At 43.4% G+C, this 22,737-nt stretch overlaps 9 protein-coding genes across 9 annotated transcripts in view; 7 read left to right on the top strand and 2 right to left on the bottom strand.

The window, feature by feature from the left end:
• Positions 1-2,193: 2,193 nt before the first annotated feature.
• PADG_11375 (tubulin gamma chain) lies at positions 2,194-5,294 on the top strand (the record flags this gene model as incomplete). Its single annotated transcript, XM_010759624.1, has 8 exons — positions 2,194-3,103; positions 3,277-3,486; positions 3,635-3,732; positions 3,829-3,882; positions 3,972-4,154; positions 4,209-4,412; positions 4,476-4,562; positions 4,626-5,294. The coding sequence occupies 8 exons, from the start codon at positions 2,194-2,196 to the stop codon at positions 5,292-5,294; spliced, it is 2,415 nt and encodes an 804-aa protein (XP_010757926.1).
• Positions 5,295-6,403: 1,109 nt separating this feature from the next.
• PADG_02119 (uncharacterized protein) lies at positions 6,404-6,807 on the top strand (the record flags this gene model as incomplete). The annotated part of the gene is made up of 2 exons (XM_010759403.1): positions 6,404-6,444; positions 6,501-6,807. The coding sequence occupies 2 exons, from the start codon at positions 6,404-6,406 to the stop codon at positions 6,805-6,807; spliced, it is 348 nt and encodes a 115-aa protein (XP_010757705.1).
• Positions 6,808-7,570: 763 nt separating this feature from the next.
• Positions 7,571-7,929, top strand: PADG_02118 (uncharacterized protein; the record flags this gene model as incomplete). The annotated part of the gene is made up of 2 exons (XM_010758912.1): positions 7,571-7,631; positions 7,745-7,929. 2 exons carry the CDS (start codon positions 7,571-7,573, stop codon positions 7,927-7,929), a joined length of 246 nt encoding a protein of 81 aa, XP_010757214.1.
• A 753-nt stretch (positions 7,930-8,682) lies between these two features.
• PADG_02117 (uncharacterized protein) lies at positions 8,683-9,487 on the bottom strand (the record flags this gene model as incomplete). The annotated part of the gene is made up of 2 exons (XM_010759402.1): positions 8,683-9,411; positions 9,479-9,487. The coding sequence occupies 2 exons, from the start codon at positions 9,485-9,487 to the stop codon at positions 8,683-8,685; spliced, it is 738 nt and encodes a 245-aa protein (XP_010757704.1).
• A 611-nt stretch (positions 9,488-10,098) lies between these two features.
• PADG_02116 (uncharacterized protein) lies at positions 10,099-11,305 on the top strand (the record flags this gene model as incomplete). Its single annotated transcript, XM_010759401.1, has 3 exons — positions 10,099-10,146; positions 10,210-10,282; positions 10,395-11,305. 3 exons carry the CDS (start codon positions 10,099-10,101, stop codon positions 11,303-11,305), a joined length of 1,032 nt encoding a protein of 343 aa, XP_010757703.1.
• Positions 11,306-11,731: 426 nt separating this feature from the next.
• Positions 11,732-12,106, top strand: PADG_11374 (uncharacterized protein; the record flags this gene model as incomplete). The annotated part of the gene is made up of 1 exon (XM_010759623.1): positions 11,732-12,106. The coding sequence occupies one exon, from the start codon at positions 11,732-11,734 to the stop codon at positions 12,104-12,106; it is 375 nt and encodes a 124-aa protein (XP_010757925.1).
• A 637-nt stretch (positions 12,107-12,743) lies between these two features.
• Positions 12,744-15,717, top strand: PADG_02115 (uncharacterized protein; the record flags this gene model as incomplete). Its single annotated transcript, XM_010759400.1, has 3 exons — positions 12,744-13,204; positions 13,268-13,900; positions 13,959-15,717. The coding sequence occupies 3 exons, from the start codon at positions 12,744-12,746 to the stop codon at positions 15,715-15,717; spliced, it is 2,853 nt and encodes a 950-aa protein (XP_010757702.1).
• A 3,258-nt stretch (positions 15,718-18,975) lies between these two features.
• Positions 18,976-19,869, bottom strand: PADG_02114 (uncharacterized protein; the record flags this gene model as incomplete). The annotated part of the gene is made up of 1 exon (XM_010758911.1): positions 18,976-19,869. One exon carries the CDS (start codon positions 19,867-19,869, stop codon positions 18,976-18,978), a length of 894 nt encoding a protein of 297 aa, XP_010757213.1.
• A 2,193-nt stretch (positions 19,870-22,062) lies between these two features.
• The window catches only part of PADG_11373 (uncharacterized protein), a gene marked incomplete at both ends in the record, with an annotated part of 1,154 nt that continues 479 nt past the window's right edge, over positions 22,063-22,737 (top strand). Inside the window, 3 exons of the mRNA XM_010759622.1 lie at positions 22,063-22,238; positions 22,306-22,468; positions 22,558-22,726. Of these exons, the coding sequence (XP_010757924.1) occupies positions 22,063-22,238; positions 22,306-22,468; positions 22,558-22,726 (508 nt within the window). The remainder of the gene's footprint in view (positions 22,239-22,305; positions 22,469-22,557; positions 22,727-22,737) is intronic.

Here is a 22,737-nt window from a genome sequence, read left to right as displayed (position 1 = left end):
TGTTAGGCTCAGCGCCCGACCGAGCCCGACCGAGGCCCGGTGCCCGGTTAGACTCGACGTCGGATTAAGCTCGGCGCCCGATTAGGCCAAAATATTCTCACGTGATCAAACGACCATGCGGGTGGTTATAACCCGGGGAGGCCCCAGCACCTCTTTCATCCCATCAAGCTTAGTATTATGTTAGGGAGCGAATGCGAGCTGCATAAGAAGGAAACTCTCTGCGTTGCTAACTGCTATATAACGAAATACTAAGCTTGATGGGATGAAAGAGGTGCTGAGGCCTGCCCGGGTTATAACCACCCGCATGGTCGTTTGATCACGTGAGAATATTTTGGCCTAATCGGGCGCCGAGCTTAATCCGACGTCGAGTCTAACCGGGCACCGGGCCTCGGTCGGGCTCGGTCGGGCGCTGAGCCTAACATATAGTGCAGTTGCTGATAATATGAAATAAAATTGATTCACTTCAATCTCAATTATATTTAGTATTAAAAGTTGATCTGCTTCAATTTTCAACTATATATATATATCAAACTACTTATTCATTTCATATTCTAATCTTTAGTTTAATATTCTCGTTACAACTATCTAGTTTGATAGATGAATTGAGCTTTTATTTTATTATTATTATATCTGTATTTGAACTATAATAAGTGCTTTTATAAATAAAGATTTAAATATAAATTAAATAAATTATACATCATATTCAGAAGATTATATATTTGAAAGATGATAATAAATATAAAAAAAGTAATTTTAAAGCTTATATTGAAAAGATTAATAGCTTACTGAGTATATTTCAAAGTGATAGGATTTAGAAGATGAAACTCTAATAAATGCTACAGCTGCTTACTATAAAGCTATTGTAAATTTAACAATACTATGTGCAGACTTAGATTTACTACTTGAGAAAAATATTTAAAAGAATAATATAAAGCTTATAGAATAATTTATAAATTTATTTATTTACAGAATAGAGATTTAAAAGTATTTATTTATTTAAATATTAAAGCTATTTCTTATTTTATATAAACTAGATAAGATAATTGATATTTATGATATATTAAGCAATGTTACTGTATGTTATTTCTTATGTTAATACCTTTATATTATATATGAAGATATGAAATATAAGTAATAACTTATAGTAATATTGTTTGATGTATTGCAAATATCAATTACTTTATTTAATTTGTATAAAATAAAAAGTAGCTTTGATATTCAAATAAATAAATACTTTAAAATCTCTACTTTACAAATATATGAATTTATGAATTATTCTACAAACTCTATCTTATTCTCTCAAGTGTCATTCTCAAGCAGTAAATCTAAGTCTGTACATAGCACTATTAAATCTACAGCAGCTTCAAAGTAAGTAGCTGCAGCATTTGCTAGAGTTTCATCTTCTAGATTCTACTGCTTTAAAATATACTCAGCAAGCTATTGATTTTTTCAATGTGAGCTTGAAATTACTCTTCTTATATTCATTGCCATCTTCCAAGTATATAATCTTCTGAATATGATGCATAATTCATTCAATTCATATCTGAATCTTTGCCTGTAGAAGCTCTTTCCAGGTCTTCAATCAATCTTCTTTTACAGTCTTTTGTTCATAAGAAGCTTCTCTAACTGCTAGGATAAGAGCTTGAACTTATAGTTCAATAGAATGATGTGGCATAATTGTGTTTGTAGAGATTAAAGTAGATGTTGAAAAAGACTTTGATTATAGAATTTTGCAAGTTTTCACTCAAATGAGATAGATTGTTGAGGTGGGAACCAAGGATAGAAGAACAGAGTATAGAGTATTTGTTTATTTGAATATTGAAGCTACTTCTTATTCCATACAAACTAGGTGGGGTAATTGGTATTTGTGATACACCAAGCAACGCCACTGTAAGTCATTACTTATGTTCCACACCTCCGTACCTATTTCGAGATTAACCCCAAGTGCAATCACGTGGTGATAGACTCTCTGAGTGGCCTTCCAATCAGCCAGATTCCCAAACATGTGGAGTCAAGCATCCCAACGAGGGGAGGGGAGGTTGGGAGAGCATCGGATCTTCAAGAATATTACATATTTTTTTCCACCCGCAGGGAATTTGAATAACGACGATCATCAACCGTCGTTTGATTAACCATCCATTCATTGTCTTGTTGTTAGTCGACCTTATCTCTTGAAATTGAACCGATGATGAAATGGAGACCGCTTCCTCAGATGAACTTTTCTCCATCCTGATAATAAATCCCAATACCTCCACTCACATGACTGATACCCTCAAATCCCTGATCCAAAACCTCAATTATTTAAATACCCATATCGATTATTTTACTGCACCGAAAAAGTCATCAGTTGGGCCAGACGGGGAGGAAATAGAGGGAATTCCCAGCATCAATTGCAATTCTGATGCATTCCTTTCTGCGCTCCACTGCTTACCCCATTTGAAACCTCTGGTACCCAAATACGACGCATTTCTGGTCGCTTGTTACTCAGCCCATCCGCTTGTGGGTATGCTGAATAAAGAGGTTGGCATCGATCCAATGGTTCGAGGTGGTGAAGGTCAATGTCAATCCAGAAAGAAGTATGTAACGGGTATATTCGAAGCGAGTGTGTCGAAAAGTATCTCCATACTACGCTCCTCCGTGTACTCTTCTATTCCAAATGTTGGAAAAGCCATTGGGGAACCTGGTAGTAATTCATCATTTGGAATTATTTCTACGGGAGAGGTATGGAAGGATATATTTAGATGTGCTGTACCGGATTTACTGCGCCAGCTATCAGGTATCGGAGTTCATGATGATGTGAACCTGGAGCCATTATTCGCTGGCGTTGAGACGACAGGATTGAGCGCGGCTGAGTTGCACACAACACCAGCAGAAGAGGTCGAGAGACGAATGGTGGAAGCAACAGAGCGATTAATCAAGAGCACAGATAGATCAATAGTAGCCATATGTCTTGGATGTGCTGGAATGGCGGGTATGGACAAATCTGTCCGTCAAGGCTGTCAAAGGGCACTTGGACGGGAGGAGGGAGACAAGGTTATCATTGTCGATGGAGTTACTGCTGGGGTTGAGCTGTTGATTGCCGCATTAAATCAGGCTGATATTAGTTAGCTACGCAGTAAAAACGTATTAAATACCATAATAAACCTGAGAAACTGTGGCGGTTGATGAGCTGCTGATGTCCTGTTGCTATTGTTGTGTTGAGCTGTGCGGAGACTTGTGAAAGAATTGTATATTTTTTGGAGTTCTCATTGCAGAAGTTGATTTATAATATTTAAGCGCCTAACACATGCAACACGACGACGCGTTTCCTTGAACAAAACCTCCAGCCTCACGCAACATCGACAAGATGCCAAGGTCAGTCGAATGCATATGCCGTTTTTTGTGGTGTCCAATATCTTGTTGCGGTTCTTTTTCTCACTTTTCCTCTAATCCATTCAAATTCCAGGGAAATAATCACAATCCAAGCAGGCCAGTGCGGCAACAACGGTACGTCAGAGGAAACATACAACAGCCACGTACCGATCTTAACTCGATGCTCCCTGGTGCAATATAAGCCGAGCAAGCGGAATTGGTTGACTGGGTGGGGTTAGTCGTATGAATATATGGAATGGAGGCTGATATGTTGTTCCTTCAGTTGGCAGTCAGTTCTGGCAGCAGCTCTGTGTTGAACACGGGATTAACCAAGATGGGAACTTGGCCGAATTTGCGACCGAGGGAGGAGATAGAAAGGATGTCTTTTTCTATCAGGCTAGTTGCTCCTATTGTGCAGAACGGACATAAATTGAAAACGAATGTCTTGCTAATACTTGTCCCTCCTTTCGATAACAGAGCGATGATACTCGATATATTCCCCGCGCTATATTACTAGACTTAGAACCTAGAGTATGCCCATTAAGAAATCGATGATACCATTTCAGAAGATTTATATAAGATGATGTTGGCTAATAACTTCGGCGCTATTTGTCGTTCAGGTTCTCAATACAATCCAAACCGGCGCATATCGCAACATCTATAATCCCGAGAACTTCTTCATTGGCAGACAGGGAATTGGTGCCGGGAATAACTGGGGAGCTGGATATGCGGCTGGTGAGATTGTGCAAGAAGAAGTTTTTGATATGATTGATCGTGAAGCCGATGGGAGCGATTCATTAGAGGTAGGCCAGGTGCACTAATTCTATTGCAGTTTGGGATCTTACTTCTCAAAATAGGGATTTATGCTGCTTCATTCTATCGCAGGTGGAACGGGATCCGGACTTGGGAGCTATATTCTTGAACGAATGAACGATCGCTTTCCCAAAAAACTAATTCAGACTTACTCTGTTTTCCCTGATACACAAGCGGCGGATGTTGTTGTTAATCCATACAATAGTTTGCTGGCCATGAGGAGATTAACCCAAAATGCTGATTCAGTGGTATGTTCAAGGAAGCCATCAGCTTTAATGTTTTAACCATCATTAGCTTACTATCTTGGTTAGGTTGTCGTGGACAATGGTGCCCTTTCCAGAATCGCAGCAGACAGGCTACATGTACAAGAGCCCTCATTCCAGCAAACTAACCAATTGGTGAGTGAGAGTGAGGAAAATAGTGAGGAAAATACCCCACAGGGACATTACTGACCCCTACAGGTTTCTACGGTCATGTCTGCGGCTACCACCACCCTTCGATACCCCGGCTACATGCATAACGACCTTGTCAGCATTCTCGCTAATCTAATCCCAGACCCTCGAACGCGTTTCCTCATCACATCATACACCCCTTTCACCAGTGACAATGTCGAACAAGCAAAGACCATTAGAAAAACCACCGTCCTAGATGTTATGCGTCGACTCCTCCAGCCCAAAAATCGCATGGTGTCAATTAGCCCCAGCAAAACCAGCTGCTATATAAGTATATTCAATATAATCCAAGGAGAGGCTGCTCAAACCGATGTCGACAAATCAATTCTCCGCATCCGTGAACGCCGTCTGGCCACTTTCATCCCCTGGGGACCAGCCAGCATCCATGTAGCTGTTCCCAAGCGGTCACCATACCTACCAAACACTCATCGTGTCAGTGGTTTGATGTTAGCAAACCACACATCCGTGGCGACCCTCTTCAAGAGAATTGTTAGCCAGTACGACAGACTGCGCAAGCGGAATGCGTTCTTGGAGCAGTATAAGAAAGAACCCCCCTTTGCTGATGGATTGGGAGAGTTCGACGAAGCTAGAACTGTCGTCATGGATCTCATTGCGGAGTACGAATCTGCGGAAAGACCCGATTATGCCGGTGGTGGTACAGATGTAGAGGACAGCTAAAACTTAATAGCGTTGGTGCGAGGGTTGCTTTGTTTCTGTTCTTTTGTTTTGAAATTTTTCCAATGCTTCCTCTGTCTGGTCTGGCGTTAGTTTTGGGGCATCTTATTTCACGTTTTCTCCGACTCCTATTCGATGCTTCCTGTTTTCCCATATATCCCTCCCTTATTTTTTTTTTATTTTTTTATTTTTTATTTTTTAATTTTTTTAATTTTTTTTACACGGGTGTTATTAAATGCGGTCGTTTGAGTAACATTATTCAAGGTCCTAGAGCCCCCTTGATGTCTCCTAGAAAATTAATGGCCTTTGGGAAATGGATGAAACAGGTTCGGGGAGAACATGACAGCATTCAATACAATTTCCTAATAAACCGTTAATTAATTACCTGAAATAAATCTTCCTTCTCCCTCCTTTTCTACGACGACACCGCATTGGATCTCTCTCCACGCGCAGACGAGCCTAGTCACCCACCCAGCATGCAAAGCCGGGTCTGTTTGAAGGGTAGGTTTCTTCACAACGCATCATTTTCCTTCCACACCCATACCCATCAAGCAACGATTCTAACCCCGTTGGCAAACTAATCGCAAAAATAATCATCATAAGTCTAGAGGGTACACGCCTTTATCTAGCGAAGGTCAGAAGCCTTTGTAAGTAATGTCGCGTGAATTGTTGGTGCAGTTATCGATTCTAGCAGCAAAAAGCTACTCCTATGTACGCCTATGATGGCGGGGAACCTATAGAGCTAGGTCACAAAGAACCATGGTGCATCGCTGGCGTGCAATCGATTGAGTGCTGCTTAGAAGTTGGGAAAACTTACAGAGAAGATGCATAATTTCGTGGATGAGGAGCGTACACTCACATTATTTCAGAGTGTCAAACTGCCCAAGATCATTATCTTTTTGAAATAAAGTCATCCTGTTTAAAGAATGTCAACAATTCAAGGGTTGTTGCCCCCTTATCCGTTTTGCTAATCCCAATTTGAATGCCACAATTCTCTTATGTGACAAAGTTCCGCGAAAGAATGGTCTCAAAATGGATTCGACATAAGTCCTGGATGGAATGGAGAGAGAAGATGAACCGGGGTAAGGCAAACCTCTGGCATTCAAAGCACAATGACTGAGAAGTTCGTAGGACTCGCTGCATTTGACGAAGCGTCGGGAGAAAGCAAGATGATATATGCTTTTTCTTCTATTACCTTGATCTCCCCAGGGGGCTTTATAGCAGTCTCTTACTTCCAAAGTCGATCGTTGACGGAGATATCGACGTTATCATCGACCCTGAGCACGTTAAGGATAGGGAGATTATTGGTCTCCTGCGCTCTCTTATGGTTCAAGCGAGAAATGATTTAAACTTTAGGCCCATGTGGACGAATGACTCGGTCACTCTATTTCTCACTGTACCCTCTTGCCGATATCTCTTCGCCGATGTCATAAAGCAAAATCATTGTCCTTTGTCTGGGAAAGCATCTCAGGGTGTTGGCAGCGGCTTTGGAATCGGGTCTGGAATCAAAATTTAGGCGTCTCTCCACAAAACCCAATCATACCAAGGCACCTACCGATATGCAGGATATCTTAGAAATATTGAACGCCTTGATGAAAGAACGTAAAGGACCACTCACTCAAAGAGATACCTTCCTGGGTTAGAAACAGAAACAGATTTGACGTTGCCCATAAAGGATCATTTTCTAGATAAGGTTGCGGAGGCGTATCAAGCACGCTATGGGGAGATATCTTTCTGTTAATGAGGACGAATAGGCACTTGATTTGAATTGATGTGGTGGATACGTAGGTAGTCGGTTGGAAAAGGGGTTAGGTTAATGTCCGTGCAACGGATTCCCCATGGTTGGCGGTCAAGTTGCTCACATGATGTGACGTCAATTCTTTCGGTAGTTTAACTAGCTATCAAACTGAGACCTGCCTGTTATGTGGATTTGCCCAGGTTCTGCGAGCTACAAATTAACTGTTCTTTTATCCACATATAAATATAAACGGAGAGGATGATCAACTTAAGAAGACAATTTGTTGTAGTGGATGTATTTATCCAGATGTAGTATGTAGAAAACCATATTCAAACTTCCACATCCATGTTTAATATCCAAATCCGTAAATGATATCTTGGGCCATAAGTAAAACGTCACTCCAGTCAGACCCTGCGGAACTCCGTATTTGTTCCATCTTCCACATAAAAAATAATTCTCATAGTAGGACATAAAAATCTCTTACGAAGATAGATTCGATTGCCTGAGACAACCACTTTTATCGACCCCATCTACATACATCATGGCAGACCAAGGTTCTGGTAATAATATGGGAGACAAAATCAAGGCCGCCACACAGCCAGGTACGTTATATCCCATCTTTCCTGCGATGGACCATTTATCGTATCCCCCATCTAGCAAAGTAAACCGCAACAAACCTCTTCTAAGAGCTAACGTATCAATATATATCCCACAGGAGATTCTAAGACAACAACCCAAAAGCTCTCCGAGATGGTGCAACAGGGTGTTGAGAGTGCGAAGCAGACTGGCGGGGGAGCTGCAGAGGCAGCTAAGAACACTGCATCCAAGGTTTCAGGTGCAATTGGCGATGGTGGTAAGCATACATATCCCAAGACAAACGATGCACCTCTGCTGATGTGATATCCTTCGTGTCCGTGATGTAGGTGATAAAAAGTAAATACTTGACCATTTTGAGGACTCCACCACCAGGCAGATCACATGTTTCGTAATAGAGGGTGCTGTTCTGTTGTCGATCTTCTCTCGTTCACGTTGTCAAACTTGAGGTGCGGGATGTTTACTACGTTGTGTGTTTTGCGGGAAACGGAATTGAGATAGGGTCTTGGTTGTCTTTCGCTGAGATGTCAAATTTCCATGAAAGTGACGATGAAGCATACTTGGTGTAGTGTTGTGCTAAATATCTCAAATGATTAACCCGCAAATTTGACTGCTCTATTTGTCATTTATTTCTCCCGGCTAGTCTCAGAGTACTACATTCATTTGGTTCCCGTATCCATCGAATTGAGGGGTCCAAAACAGAGCTGGAGAATTCCACCTCGGGAAAGCAATTATCAAACCAGTTTGCGTAAAGTATGAGAGGTGAGATCATACTCTGCTGAAGTAAAAATCTCTATTGTTCTACCTTCCCCTTTATATTGAATTGAATATAAAAATGGGGATCGATTTTGGATTCATGTTATTCATATCTTCAAAGGATTTGCAGTGGTGGGGGTATCAAAATTTCAAAACAAAAGCGCTAGTTTCTCCCGCTCATACTGACTGGAAAGAGATCTACCCTTGCAGTCTCTCATCCACCTTCCCGTCTCCAAGATCCATACGCATACCCATCCATTCATAAAAATAAATATAACCATTTCACTCTCAGGGTTATAATTATTACCGATTAAACCCACCTCCCCCGCTAGCACCACGTCCAGCACCACTTTCAGCACCAGACGGGCCGGAAAGATCATGCACAACACACAACAGGAACTTCCGATCCGGTATAATTAGAATCTCATGGACCTTCGTCCGAAGTCGGAGCAGCTTTAGCTCGTCATCCTCTTCGCGTTCCTGTCCGTGTCCTTCGCTTTCCCCGCTTTCATTCCTCACATGTCCGTTACCATTCACCCCTCGCGCAGTTCCCATTTTGCCAGACCCCCCATAATTCATTTCATTGTTGTTACCACTATCATCGTTTGAGGATGGTGGTTTCGATAACGATGTGCTTAGAGCCGATGCGCTGGATACAAAGAAGAAAATGTGTGCAGCTAGCGTTTCTGCTTGGCTGGGCTTATAAGGGGCGGCAGGGGTTTGTTGATGGAGCTGTTGCTGTTGCTGCTCCAGCTGGCGTTGTGCTTGTCGTGGAGTATCTTCTGAATCTACCGCCGCTATATTGCCAGGATCTGTCATTTTCTGCTTTGGAGTTGGTGAGGTGGCGGGGGCCGGATTGGGTATTGATGCTGGGACTGGAGTAGTGGAGGGTAGAGTCGGGCGTGTGGCAAGGAGACCGGTGGTTTGTATTATAGAGCCATCTTTCCGTGACAGTATGAGAGTGGATTGGACATCAGGGCGGGATGTGAGACTCGATAGGTAAGCGGAAAGATGCCGGGGAAGTTGCGGGGACTACATGAGTATGTGTTTTGTTAGCTTCAGTTCAATCCGCTTCAATTTGTTTGTCGAAGACACATACTGCTGCCATTTGGGCGATTCTGCCGCACGCCAGGGTCGTTCAGGCTCGAAGGTCAATTTTATTGACTTCTGGTGACAAAAAGCAATATGTGAGTTTTTGGTGGAAAAATCGTTTCTAAATAGCTTTGTATCAGTATAAAAATCGAGTGAAACAAATAAAGGTATATAGGGTGCCTTCAATTAAAGAATCGAGTGGTTAATGCTTCGTTAACGCGACTTGAGGTCATTCTAGGGTATAAATAGTCGGATTTAGGTATTGCCGAAATCCGAGTTATCTCGGCTTAGTAAGTTAGTTATCAGAAAGTTATCAGAGTCGGATTTTTGAGCTAACATTCAACATTTAACGACAACTGTAAAGAAAACTACAGTTCTAGAGATCAATCTCCTTTTACCTCTAATAATTTTAGCTATTTTTGCTGCAAGTGACATATAGATCCTAATCCTACAGTTTTCCAAATTCCAAGGGGGTACGTATCTTACATGCCTTCAATCATTTCTGAGCACGACGAAGAGTTCGGTTGAGGAGAGTTTATATGCCAGAGCAATCCTGAGGAGGGATTCCAGGAGGGGTTTGTGATCGATCAAGATCCATTTTTAACATTATATCCTTGAAATTGCATCATGGGTTCAAGCCAAAAGAAGAAAAATGAAAAGAAAAAGGACTTTCAGGTACTTACAATCTATTTAGCCTTGAACACCGTGTTGTAGAGTATTTGCTTACTCGTGATGCAGAAAACAAAACTGAAAGTTGGTAAAACCAAACCAAAGCCGTCAAATTTTACAGACACCAGCTTTCGGTCCAAAGGTAAGTTTTCTCAGCCTCGCAGGGGATGAAATGATTCCTTTGCAGCTCTCCGTTTCTATGCACGGATAATCCGTGGTTATGTTTGCGCTTGCTGACTGGAATGATATTCTAGCTATCGTTCTAAATCAACAGTCTCTTACAATCTCCTCCCCGTCGGCATCGGCACAATTTACTCACAATTTATCTCTCCTAAATTCAAAATCGGATTCGCAGCGCAAGGATTCACTCTCTTACTTGACAACGGCAATTGTTTCCCGTCCTGTCAGCTCCCCTCTTCCCCAACCTGTTAGTGTCATACTTCCGTCTCTTACCACTTTGATATTGGACGGAAGCAGTGGGGTGCGTACTCAATTGATTAAGCTTCTAAAATCACTTCCTCCACCAGACATGGAAGGCCATATCTCGCAGCTTCTACCTTACGTCCGTGCAGGCATGACTCATCTTGCAGCTGATATCCGGCTTTCCTCTGTTGAAATCATTTCATGGCTGATAGCTACTGCTGGCCGTGAGGTAGTCTCTGCTCCTGGCGGATGGATTAAAACGCTCAATTGCTTTTTGTCCATTTTGGGGTGGCATACCGAAGAATCGACAAAGTGGTCGTTAAATAAGGCATCTTTTGGGAAGGCTGGAAGCGATGGAAAGCCAATGGTTCGGACGTTGCAAATTCTGGCAGAATTTTTAAGATCAGGCATTGGGCCTGCTGAGGACAATCCTGATCTAGATGAAGATGACCTGAGGGATAGCAAAGACTGGGCTTTCCCTCTTACTCAGACTGACCAGCATGTTTTACCGACAAAATCCGCGCCTTTTGCATATCTCACCCTATTTGGACAACCACAGAACGAAGAAGGCGAGATATATGAAACTAGAGAAGACAGGTTTAGGGTCTTCAAGGAAAAGTTTCTATCGGCTGTCGAACGTGGGGTGAATTCCACAAGGCAAGAAGGAGGTGAGGTTGGACGTGCGTCAGCAAGTTTGAAAAAGGTCCTACATGAAGCTATGACATTGAATGTAGGACTCTAGCCTGCTCAGCAATGGCTCCTTTGAGCGTTCGATACCAGAGACTGGAAAGTCTCAAATTAGCGCCACAAAATAATTATATGGCTACCCTAAGCGCTGTGTTTGTGGTACAAGGCAGTATTCAAGCCAGCTACCTAATTAAGGTGCCTAGATAGGTACCTTCTAATCACATGAGCTGAAACCCAGGCAGACCTCTGAAGAGAATTTCATCTCCAAGCATCAGCGTGATTCTATCCTGATAAGCTGCTGGCCGTTAGCACATTCAAGGAAACAGTGACTTTTGCCTTGATAATTCCTAAGAATACTTTCAATAGAACGGTGATCTCACTTGCCATTTATTTCTGACCGAGAAAAGTGTACTTCTGAACACACTTGACCTTGGCGAACACAAATGTCATACAAAGTTTACTTTGATTTTTTCCCGCCAGCATGCCACGCGATCACCATGAGATTTTGTGGAAACAAATCCTGCCACCGGTTCTGGCCATATATATCAAGACACTGGCAATCTTCAGAATGGAATGGTTTTTGAGGACAAGTTCGGAGAACCACCTGATGAGAACCAACGTTCGTGGGATAAAACTACTCGGCATTGTGCAGGGCGATTATGAGAAGGTTTTCAAGGACATTTGTATAGAAATTGAAGCACCGAAGAAACAATTTGACGGGGTGAAGAGACCATATCTACAAGACCCACTTCGACGGTCAGCAGTGGACGGCAAAGACAAGTTAGACTTTAACGAGTGCAGGTGTATTGTTGTGATGAGATTGATGGAATACTATTACTGTTTTCACTGGGGTTGAGTGCTGGAGCTCAAATATATAATCCGAAACACGATTTGATCATAATTTCAACTTAGTAATGCCAACTAAGGAAGAAGGTCGACGCAAGTTCCTCACATAAACAAGTACAGATGGCTACCTGGGTACCCTTCCAAGAACATCAAACCTCCAACTCGCATGTAACATTCCTTCAGTCGAATGACTATGGAGACATGTGCTGCGCTGCTTCGGTTCTAGCACATACGCCAAGGATTAGCAGATAGCATGGAGTCATGCGGTGTTTTCTTTCTTTCTTTCTTTCTTTCTTTCTTTTCTTTTTGTTTTTACATCAACAAATGACTTGAAAATTTCAGCACATTTTTAAGCCTGCCTCGCATAACTAGTCTCAGTGCCATTATTATTGACGCCAGGCGTATCAAAAGACTTATCCATAAGAGGAAACGTCTTAAACCACCCCTTGTTCATCCACGTTAACTCGTTTCAGTGCGGGGCTCTTCAGCCTGCCCTTCAGCTCACCCCCAACCTTCTCACAAGTTTCTGGTGATTGCAAAGCGAAGTGAACAATGGAGCATATAATTGCCCTTTCACTTGCTGCTGGTGGTGCTGGCGAAAGTTTCGTCAACCTTTAACAGAAGAACACCAGTTACACCTTGATGCCATGGCCGGGATCGAGACAGCTTCTGCTATTATCGGTATTGCTCATGTCGGGTTTGCCTTATCGAAGGCCTTAATTGAATACATTGACGAAGTTAAGGATGCTTCACGTCGTCTTAGTCTCATTGGAAATGAGATTAGAACAACAAGTGAACGTCTAGAGGATATCGGCAAGCTTGTCGAAAAGAACCGTACCACGAATTTCCTCAGTTCAGAGGGTATCAGGAGTGCGATTCGAGCCTCGGAAGAATGCGCGCAGGTAATTGAAGAATTGCGCGGGATTTTAGGAAAGAGTGGATGCACACATGCACCTACCGTGGTTGAGAAGGAGGAAATTGATATTTCCTATTTTACGAAATTTAAATGGCCGTGGGTCAAGTTTAGACTTGAGGCTCCAAGAGCAGAGCTGCAGAGAATAAAGGCGGACTTAACACTGCTGTTTGCTTCAGTTATGGCTATTGGAGCGTAAGCATTTCCGCTCAACCCAAAATAATGTTCATATACGGCGTGTACTGACGCCATGTCTAGGTCCAATAAGACCGAGAAGATGTATTACTATGCGGAGATTGTCAATACGGAGAAAACACGCAAATGGGCAGCTCAGAAAGCTCTCAACGCCAGGCTTCGGGCGAAGAACGCCGGGCGCAAAGGTGGCAAATACTCTGTATCTCATTCTGGCTCGTTAGCCTCATTTACCGATGAAGGAGGAGAAGATGAGAACCTCCGCTTCGAATTTGTGAGGTTCAAAGAGGAACAAGCACTTGCCCTGCTGAAAAGGAGACGAGAAGAGGAGGCTGCTCTTACTCTAGCTAAAAAGGAGGCAAAAAGGGAGGCTGAAGAGGAAGAACGCAAAAGAATCGAAACGACGGGCATTATGAAGTATAAAGAAGCACTCAAACTCCGGCAAGCAGAACGAGATTCTCGTATTGCAGCCACCAAGGAGGCTCTACGCACTGAGCTTGAGCGGCTCAACTTCCCTTCCGACAAGATCCAATCAATTCTAGGCAATATACACCTAACAACCAATGAAGATAGCGATTCTATTATCGGATTCCCGGGCCTGGAGTCCGATTCAACGACAAATGTCGTTCTACAAACTCTTTCCAATCTCAGCGGTAATAGCAAGTCAGTGAGCAGCAAATCCATAAGAAAGAGTATTTGGTAAGCCCCTGTAAACGTGTCTAGCTTTTTATATTTGAAAACTAACTGTTTGTTTCAGGAAGCTGTTTCATCGCACCAAGAAGTCATCAACCCCAACAAAACCCATCCAAATCTCGAATGAATGGGAAGAAGCTGTTCGGTTAGAATCATGGGTTTGGGATTCAGCAAGTGATTTATGGATTGAGTTCAAGGAAGATCAGCTGGAGAATGGAGGCACGCCGAAGTCACAGCAGTTCTGGGTCAGGTATTCGCAACTTCCTTCCAAATATCGTTCCTCATTTCAAGAATTTTACTATCAGAAAAACGAATGCCTAACAGGCGATGCTAAATGGAGAGTTCTCGACATGGAGCCCATTAAGAAAGTCACAAAAACAAGCATATTTTCCCGTACTGAGGAAGACATTGGGCTACGTGTTCTCCTGGCGCGAAAGAATGAGAGAGTTTTGACGTCGCGCTTAACAGTACAAGAAGGAAAGGTAGCTGTAGAAGGAGATCTTTCACCAGTACCTGAGGTTGGCAAGGAGCTTGAATCTGCCGAGGCACGTATCCAGGAAGGACACCAGGTTCCCCGCAGTGTCGAGAAGCGAGCTATGAGTCCGGGGAGAACCGGTGTACCTACCACTAGACACACCAAATCCCCCCGCAGATCCCACCAGAATGTACATGTATCAAAGCTGATGACAAGGTACAATACATTTAATGACCTCACCGATACCGAGTCCGATAGCTCCTTTTCTCCAATGAGATATCGGCCGTTAGAGGAAGAAGTGAGAAGAAGTGAGAGAGTGGGTGGCTACGCTGGATTGCGTAGAAAGTCACTCGAATCATATACAAGAACAAGGGAAAGGCAACGGTATCAGGGACTATGTCGACCATATAAGGAGTATTATAGCTATCCTAGAGAGAGATCCCCTGCTCAACGTCCAGGTCGAACGTTTTCTAGACGAGATAGTGATTGGCTGAGGGACACGAGTCTCAGTCGCGCTTCGGTCAACGGGAATAGGTACGGCCGCATTTTAAGAAATATCGATATCGATTATTTTGATACCCGAAGGGCTCTGGTGCCAATCCAACGACGATCCAGCAAATGGAGTAAAGAGCTTGGAGAATTGCGTCGAAGGAAAAGACCAACGCATAGCGCTTTTAAGAAGAGGAAACAAGATGTAGGTAATGGTCCAAAAGGCACCAACCACAATGCACTCGTCCTATCGACATTGAAGCGGCTTACGAATTTTGATGGCGATACGCTTCTCCCCGAGCTTAAAAGCACTGTTCCAACAAATTTCATGCCGGCCACGGCGCCTGGTCCGCCTCCTCCTCCGCCTCCCCCTCTTCCTAGTTCACTTAAGCCATATATGCAGTTGGATTCCTCCTCTCATTTCCGTCCATACAGTCCTCATTGGATGGCAAATCGCATTCAGCACCCGGACCTCAATGGACCATCCCAAGGAACGGAAGAAAAAAGCGACCTTCCGAATTTTGGTGGCCATCATTCACATGCAGTCGCTCCTGAAGATTTTGAACGCGGGCGATCGCTCACGAAACGCCTCGTGCCTGAGCCCCAAATTATCGTTTCTGGCCTTTCAGCTCCAAGGTTTCGGCCTTCTTCACGTGGGATCTATGACTCTCCTGTTTCTATTCTCCATACATTATCTGCTGAGGCCACAGCTACTGATACAAGTAGTGATGAGGAACGCGACCATTCATCCCATCGTCCTCGTATTCACCAGGTAACCGTGGAAAGTGTGGATGACCTTGGGATTGAAAGTTTGAGTAGGCCGAAAGAGGATGACGAGAAGCACTCTCTCTGCCAATGAGATGAATTAATTATTTACAGAATATACGATTTTTTCGATTGGAATCTGGTTGCTATGTAGGAAGGTATAAGTTGGCTACAGGTTAACATTTAAACATTTATGACTATTTTATAACTTATACAAATTTATGGTATTTTTATAAAAATCGGATGATAGTTATCTCGTGGAACCGAAACCAGAGGTTTACAAGCAACTACCCGTCCGTCGTGGAATTATGATCCCGGATCTCGTAGGCACATGTAGGTAGACAGCCCTGGGCTTTCTATAACAAACCAGCCCTTCGCACCACAGCCAGAAGCTAGCCACTCAATAAAACCACTCAGACGTCCACCATATACTGGGGGCCAGGTCCCGGATGAGATAATCTTTGGGTGTCTGAACGGGCCATCATTGAGTGCCAAAACAGGAAGCGCATGAAGAGTTCCATTCCGGCTCCAAGAAGTGTTGTGCATGCTTCTACCTACCTATTAATACAGCTCAAACAGGATCCTAGAGCTCAAATGGAATCCAATCATTCTTATGACAAAAGCGCTGCTTTTACTTATGGAGATAGGAGTGGAATCTGAAATCACTCACTAGGACAAGTCCCTCAATAATAATTCTGATATTGTAGTATACTGCTCTAGAACGCCATCACTGCTTCATCTATGTAGTCTCTTCCTGGGTGCTTCAGCTTTCGTAACCCTTTGCGGTTTGGACTCGCAATCCTTTGATACCCACTCTTCAACTTTCTTTAGGATTCGGCCCCTAGGACTTTTTGTCCACTCTCCCTCAGCGTCATCTCAACCCGTTCATATCTGCTTACTCTCAAGTCCCTGATTCGCTGGTTCCAGCGTAGCGACACTGCGGCAGATGGCAACTCTGCTGGTGCATTTGAAAATGTTTGAATTGCAGCTTTCGCCATAGTTATAGCCGCTCTATTTTGTGCTTTGATGATTTGTTTGTATCATTATGTTGTAGCATTGCAGATGGAGTATTAGGCGTATTAGGGAGGAAGTGTGATTCTGAACTAGCAACTTTGTTCTGTTCATGGACCTTTCCATTGCTCAAAAGGAGGTTACTTGGGCAATTATGGGCATGTATTAGTTTTCAACAGTTTCAGCGGTGGGGTCGCAAGACAATAGAGGTATTCCCCCGTATCAGCAGAGCGTGCATGAATTCTGACGGAATAAGGGCATCGAGGGGGACATTCATGCGCACTTTGATCACGGTCAGCGGGACCAATGTGGATGAACAAAAGGACTAACACTACTTGCAGCGCTGGAAACTAGCTGGGATGAGAGTTGAAAGTGGAGAAGAGCAATTGATGGCAGATGGAGGAGAGGAAAAGATCAGAGACGATCCTAAGAGTCTCGCCCCGCCCCAGCTAATTCTATCATCTCAGAACTATTCCTGAATCAGAACTCGATCAGTTTATATACTCCGTACAGGATAGAATAAAAGCTTCCAGAAATTGCTCAAGCATGTGCACTGTAGAGCAAGGATCCTATCAAGAACATGTGGGGCCCCGTGAATCCGATGGAGGTATTTAGAATAGTATTTCATGCTGGAGAAGAACGTCGTTTCCAATGTCAAAATACCAAAAGAGCACCCAGTAATCAATTTATAACCTCATTTCTCTCAACGATAACGGGGTCTATATACTAGTGGTCCAGAGAAGAAGCAGGTCAGCTGCCCTTCTGTATCAAATTGGGGGCAGTTATCAAGTTGCGGCAGTGCTTTTCGGCGATTCTCAGCCCCAATAGCCTCAAGCTGAGACCCCACTTCTAGCCTGCAGAAGGAGTATGGATATTGGGGCGCTAAGAGTTGGCTATTAATAGAATTTGGGATCATGCATTCTAGGCTGGGAGAGAATATTTCTGGAAGAATTTTACTCAGGATTTTGATTTAATGCTGTTGCATCTTAAGGGTTGGTGAAGGCTTCTCTCTGATCAAGGATCTCCCTTCAAATCGACATGATGAGCAATTCTAATGAGCAATTTAACCGTAGTTATTAACGAGAAAAAAGCATCTTATCGTCATAAGTAGGAAAATTCGCTCATACAATCAAGAAGACGAAGAAAAATGAAAAAAATGAAAAAATGAAAAAATCCTGACGGTAACTAAGCCTGTGAGGCTCCTCTGTTCAGTTTTCAGGGTCAGTTGAATTGATCCACCATCCAAGTTGTCAGCAATTTAAACATCTCTTGTTGGGTCAAGTTGAATTACCTTACTTCTTCGAAGATCACGCGTGGTACAAGCTCTAGGCCTGGGCCAGATATCGCTAAAATAGTGGGTATCATGTAAGAGGTTGGAAATCAGAATCTCGTCTTCCATGCTAAGATGAGGAAAGGAAATGCCGTCAGCTGTGGCTGGTTACGGTTATTATAAAAATGTGTCATCTGATGAAAGTTCCCTCCATTGTGATGCCTCTGGTGCTGTAATTGATTCGCAGCCCCCTCCCCCCCTCATACATGACCAATCGGGCATGCAGTTGAGCATGGTGAGAAATATTCTGCCCTTAGAGCTAGTCTTCGAATCCAAGTCAGGTTCGGTGGCCAAGTAATCGATCTTACGTGTCCTGGTACTCACGGTGGAAGCGCGGCGTTGGGTTTTTGTGGAGCTGGGACGATCTTTTGAGAAGAAAAGGAATATGAGGCGATGGTAATTAAAGCTGGGAGGGTTATTAGTGGATGAGATTAGGGATCGTCCCATGCAATTATTATTAATAATATTTTTATAGTTAACTATTAGTCAATATAATAGAAAGCGAGCTCAGAGACATGTAGACGACGCCTACAAACAGAGCCTGACATCTCTAGTTCACCCTCTACACTCCCTCCACACGCCCTTGACATGCCCTCCATACTTTCTGCTGGAAAGATTCAACAACTTTTCACAGGGATTTACATCGCCGGGAGCAAGGAGCTCAGTGTTGACAAGTTTAACCACTGATACCGTAATAGATTCAACACAAACATTATTAAATCTTGCTAACAAGAGAGCAAAAACAAGAGCTATTTGCAGGCCTCTGTTTATAAATTTTATTTATTTATTTATATTTATTTATATTTATTTTTATTTAATATTGTCACAGCTTCCTCAGCTGTGATAATGCTTATTTTCTAAATTAAGGGACTCTGCTTGCAAGTCCGATGTTCGGCTTCCTTTTGTATAACTAACAACTAGTTAGTTAGCTGAAAACTTAAGAGTCATTGCTGTCAACAGGTCAGCCAATACCAATACATCCAACCAAGCTCAACACAAGCTCCTCTTCTCCTACTCCCCAGGTAATCTAACGTCCGCCCACCCTTCATTTCCATCTTCCCCATACCTCTTCACTGCCTTCCAAGTCTCAAGATCCAACCACCCAATCCTAGCTCGATCTCCAAACCCACCAATCCAATAAGCCTCTTCCACGACCAGCTTCGCCCAATAACCACTATGGGCAGCACTATCGTGGCCAGGCAACCACCACGCAGCATCAGGATGGGCAGCAACAAAGCACATCTCAACAGCCTTGCGTGTTGTATCCGACAAGTTCTCCAACGGATCGAGATAGCCTAGAAGTGACACTCGCGGAAGGGAGGCTAATGATACCTCCTCGACACGATGCATGCCAGCAACATTTCCAGCAGCCAGCTGATGCCACCAGTCTATGGATAAAGAAATATTCGAGCCAGCTTTCGTATTGCGGAAGGTGGTGCCGATATTCAATGCGAGGATTAGGGGGTTTCCAGGACCAAGAAGTTTGGTCAGTTCGCTGGTTGGGTCATTTGCACAATCTGCAATGTAGTCTGGGAAGCCGACGGGGACTCCATCGAGGGCAGATTTACGAGTGGATGAACTTGGCGGGTAGACGGTTGATAGAACTCCTGTGGTCGAAAGGGCAAGGAGACGACGTGCTAAGAGGTGCGCGGAGTCCCAGCTTGGAAAGACGTAGTCCGGTTGGGCAACGGGATCGTTATCATTGTCGAGGCCTGTAGGATACGAGGTTGTTTCTGGAAAGCCAGGGAGCGGCAGCGGAGATTTGCCCTTCGAGCCTATCGGGAGCTGTGCCGTTATAGCAATTGAGTTGTCTGATCCATCGACGTTTGCCTGCAAAGATGTTGGGTATGCAACGGCGATGGAAAGGAGAACCTCTATAAAAGCAAGAATGGTTGTTGACCACATGTTGGGAAGAATTGTACGGAGTAGACCGATATGCTATTCAATAGTCTTGTATTCACGTATTCTTGCACAATCCTAGCGAGAATCCCTGGGGTCGGGTATTGGTGAGATATAAAGGATCCAGCCACAAAGCGGGGAAGTTGAGCCAGGTCCCGCCTTCAAACAGTCATTCTTAGCTCAGGTTTAGTAGCGATTGTAGTCAACGAATGGAAACCCACACACAAACTCTCTGTCGTTACAAAAGCCTGAATGATCCGTCAAGGATATAAGAATCCAACAAAACATGCCCTGGTGGAAGTTGCGTTTGCTGATCCCCTTTTAGCTATGTGCAGAGATTAGATGATCTGATAAAATTTGACATCTAGGGATCCAATCATGAGATGCCGTTGGAATAGCGTTGTAAACTTTATTTTTCTGTTCCAAACATTTCAAAGTACCTCGGTTGGCAGCAATTTGCTAGGACAAGGACTGGATGTCGATGCTGACGCCGCGAATAATCAGTTACAGATCCATGACATGGTTTGAATATTCGCCAAATCGGCTTTGTCTTGAGATTTATTTTCCAAGTAATAACTGCTAAGGTCTTGCGCGCCCTAACTGCTGCCATACTCGTGACCAATATTTAAACCACCCGCCTCGGAAGGGCGGGAACCTTGGAATAAGTCTCAGATGATTCGTACATATGGCAATTTATGGCATGTTACGAGATGTTACCAGATATTTGATCTGTATATTGATAGAAGCGCCAGTCTATTGGACCCAAAATCCCCCTCAAGAAAGTGGGAGCAAAATGGAACGATCAAAGCTTTCAACAGCTCTAGAGAGAACACAATATCTACTTTTGTGGATAGACAGACAGATAAAAAAAAAATTGCACGAATTGTTTCCCATTTGGGCGTGGCGCGGGCACAGTCCAGAGTTATTCCGAATCTCATTCATTGGTTTGATTGGCTCAATCCTACATTCGAACACACGCAATCAACTTCTCATGACTTAGCAGACAATACAAGACAATACACAAACGGATTCATCGTAGAATCTATCGACAGATCAAATGTCGAAGAAGTCCCGTGTATGCTCTATCTGGAATATTTACATATTTACCTCTTTGTTGAATTGTTTGTTATCATTTCGATATAGTGACTGCAGGCAAAGTGTTGGTCAAATAAATAAAGGATGGGAAGGTCTATGACCCAATTCTCTGCTTCACTTCTTGAGCAACCTCGATGAATTGTTCAGTGCAGCAGCCGGCCAATACATCAATCTATTTCCATACAATACTAAAACCCTCATACACAATGGAGGCACGATTTATAGTTCATGGGCGAGTGTTACTTATACACTCTTTGGGCAAACCCTCATATATCCCATGGTCATCACCCTTGATCAAACGATGACCATGCATACAACACCAGGGCTTTCGTGCACAACATTCCTATCCTTCGTATATGTTTCATGTGGAATAAAAAAAAAAAAAAAGCGTTTCATTTTGCGACTATTAACTAGTTAGTTGCTTAATTGTCGAGATCACAGATCCATTAATCCTCAGAACAGAAGGATAGTGGAGTTCTAGACGTTGGAAGCGATATTGTTACACCAACTTGTTCCCAGAAAATGAAAAGCACAAAATTTTATGTGATTGGGTGCGAAGCATGCCAAATGTGTCACTGAAACCATTCTTCTTCATGGGAGATGATCGTGTCTTTCATCGGACACTGGGAAAGAATCGACACTCGGGAAGATGTCGTATCAAATTCCGTGGCTCAGCTAGAACGAGAATCATTTCCCAAAGCAGAACTCAAAGAGGCAATTTAAGAGGTGAACATTTATGGCTGAGGGGGATCCAATTTTGATAGATTTAATGCCCGCCTGGCGTTAACGAATCAGTGACGTGTACCGAACACAATGCCACCGGACCTGCCCTTGTGTTCATGGGATAACCAACCACTTTTGGTTGTACTCCCTAGGTATAGTTATATACATAATTGACTCGAAGGCTGGGGATAAGACCGAGCTGCTCTTAAGCTACCAAGGATGGCAGTCAAATATCTCCGTTCGTGGACGCATCAACAACGCATTCATTCATGATGTAGGTGCTTTTCATGAAAAGCCTTCCTGCTGTCGTTCTCTTAATGTTTGCGTTTCCCTTTGCTCTGCTCGAGTCTAATCGCCCCCCGAAATTCCCCCGAGGAAATAATGCGACTTGGTATTGTTTGTGTGGCACTTGTCTCGGCCTATCTACCAGTGCATACGGTAGCCAGTGAGGTAGATGACCTCGCCGCACAGGGTCTTGAAATTCGCAGAGCTTATGATGCCGAAATTGGTGGCGAAGGAACTTGCGATTTCGAGAACACTGCTGTCAGGAGGGAATGGTATATATTTTGTTCCAAGTGCTTCTATCTTCGCGGATAAAGACCTAAACTGAATACCCCCGTTTAGGAATACATTGACAGCGGATGAAAAGAAGGAATATATCAACGCCGTCCTGTGCTTGCAGGAGCTAGAGTCGATTTGGCCACGGAGTGAAGTCCCCGGTGTAAGATCCAGATTCGACGACTTTGTCGCCCTGCATATACAACAGGCTCGCTTGGTTCACTTTACAGTAAATTTTATTTTATTTTACTTTATATATATATATAACCATTCTATCAAGACCTTTGACAACATGAAGTTAATTTTATTACCCATCAGGCTAGTTTCCTTGGATGGCATCGGTACTATTTATGGACCTATGAGGAGGCCTTGCGAAACGAGTGCGGTTATACAGGATATCATCCATACTGGAACTGGGCTGAGTATGCAGAGGACCCCGTCAGCAACCCAATGTTCGATGGCTCTGAAACGAGTTTGTCTGGGAACGGTGAGGCAACC

Source organism: Paracoccidioides brasiliensis, assembly GCF_000150735.1.
Source record: "Paracoccidioides brasiliensis Pb18 unplaced genomic scaffold supercont2.2, whole genome shotgun sequence".
Classification (NCBI taxonomy): Eukaryota; Fungi; Ascomycota; class Eurotiomycetes; order Onygenales; family Ajellomycetaceae; genus Paracoccidioides; species Paracoccidioides brasiliensis.
Note: the sequence above shows the minus strand (reverse complement) of the source record. Positions and strands in the feature narration are given on the sequence as shown.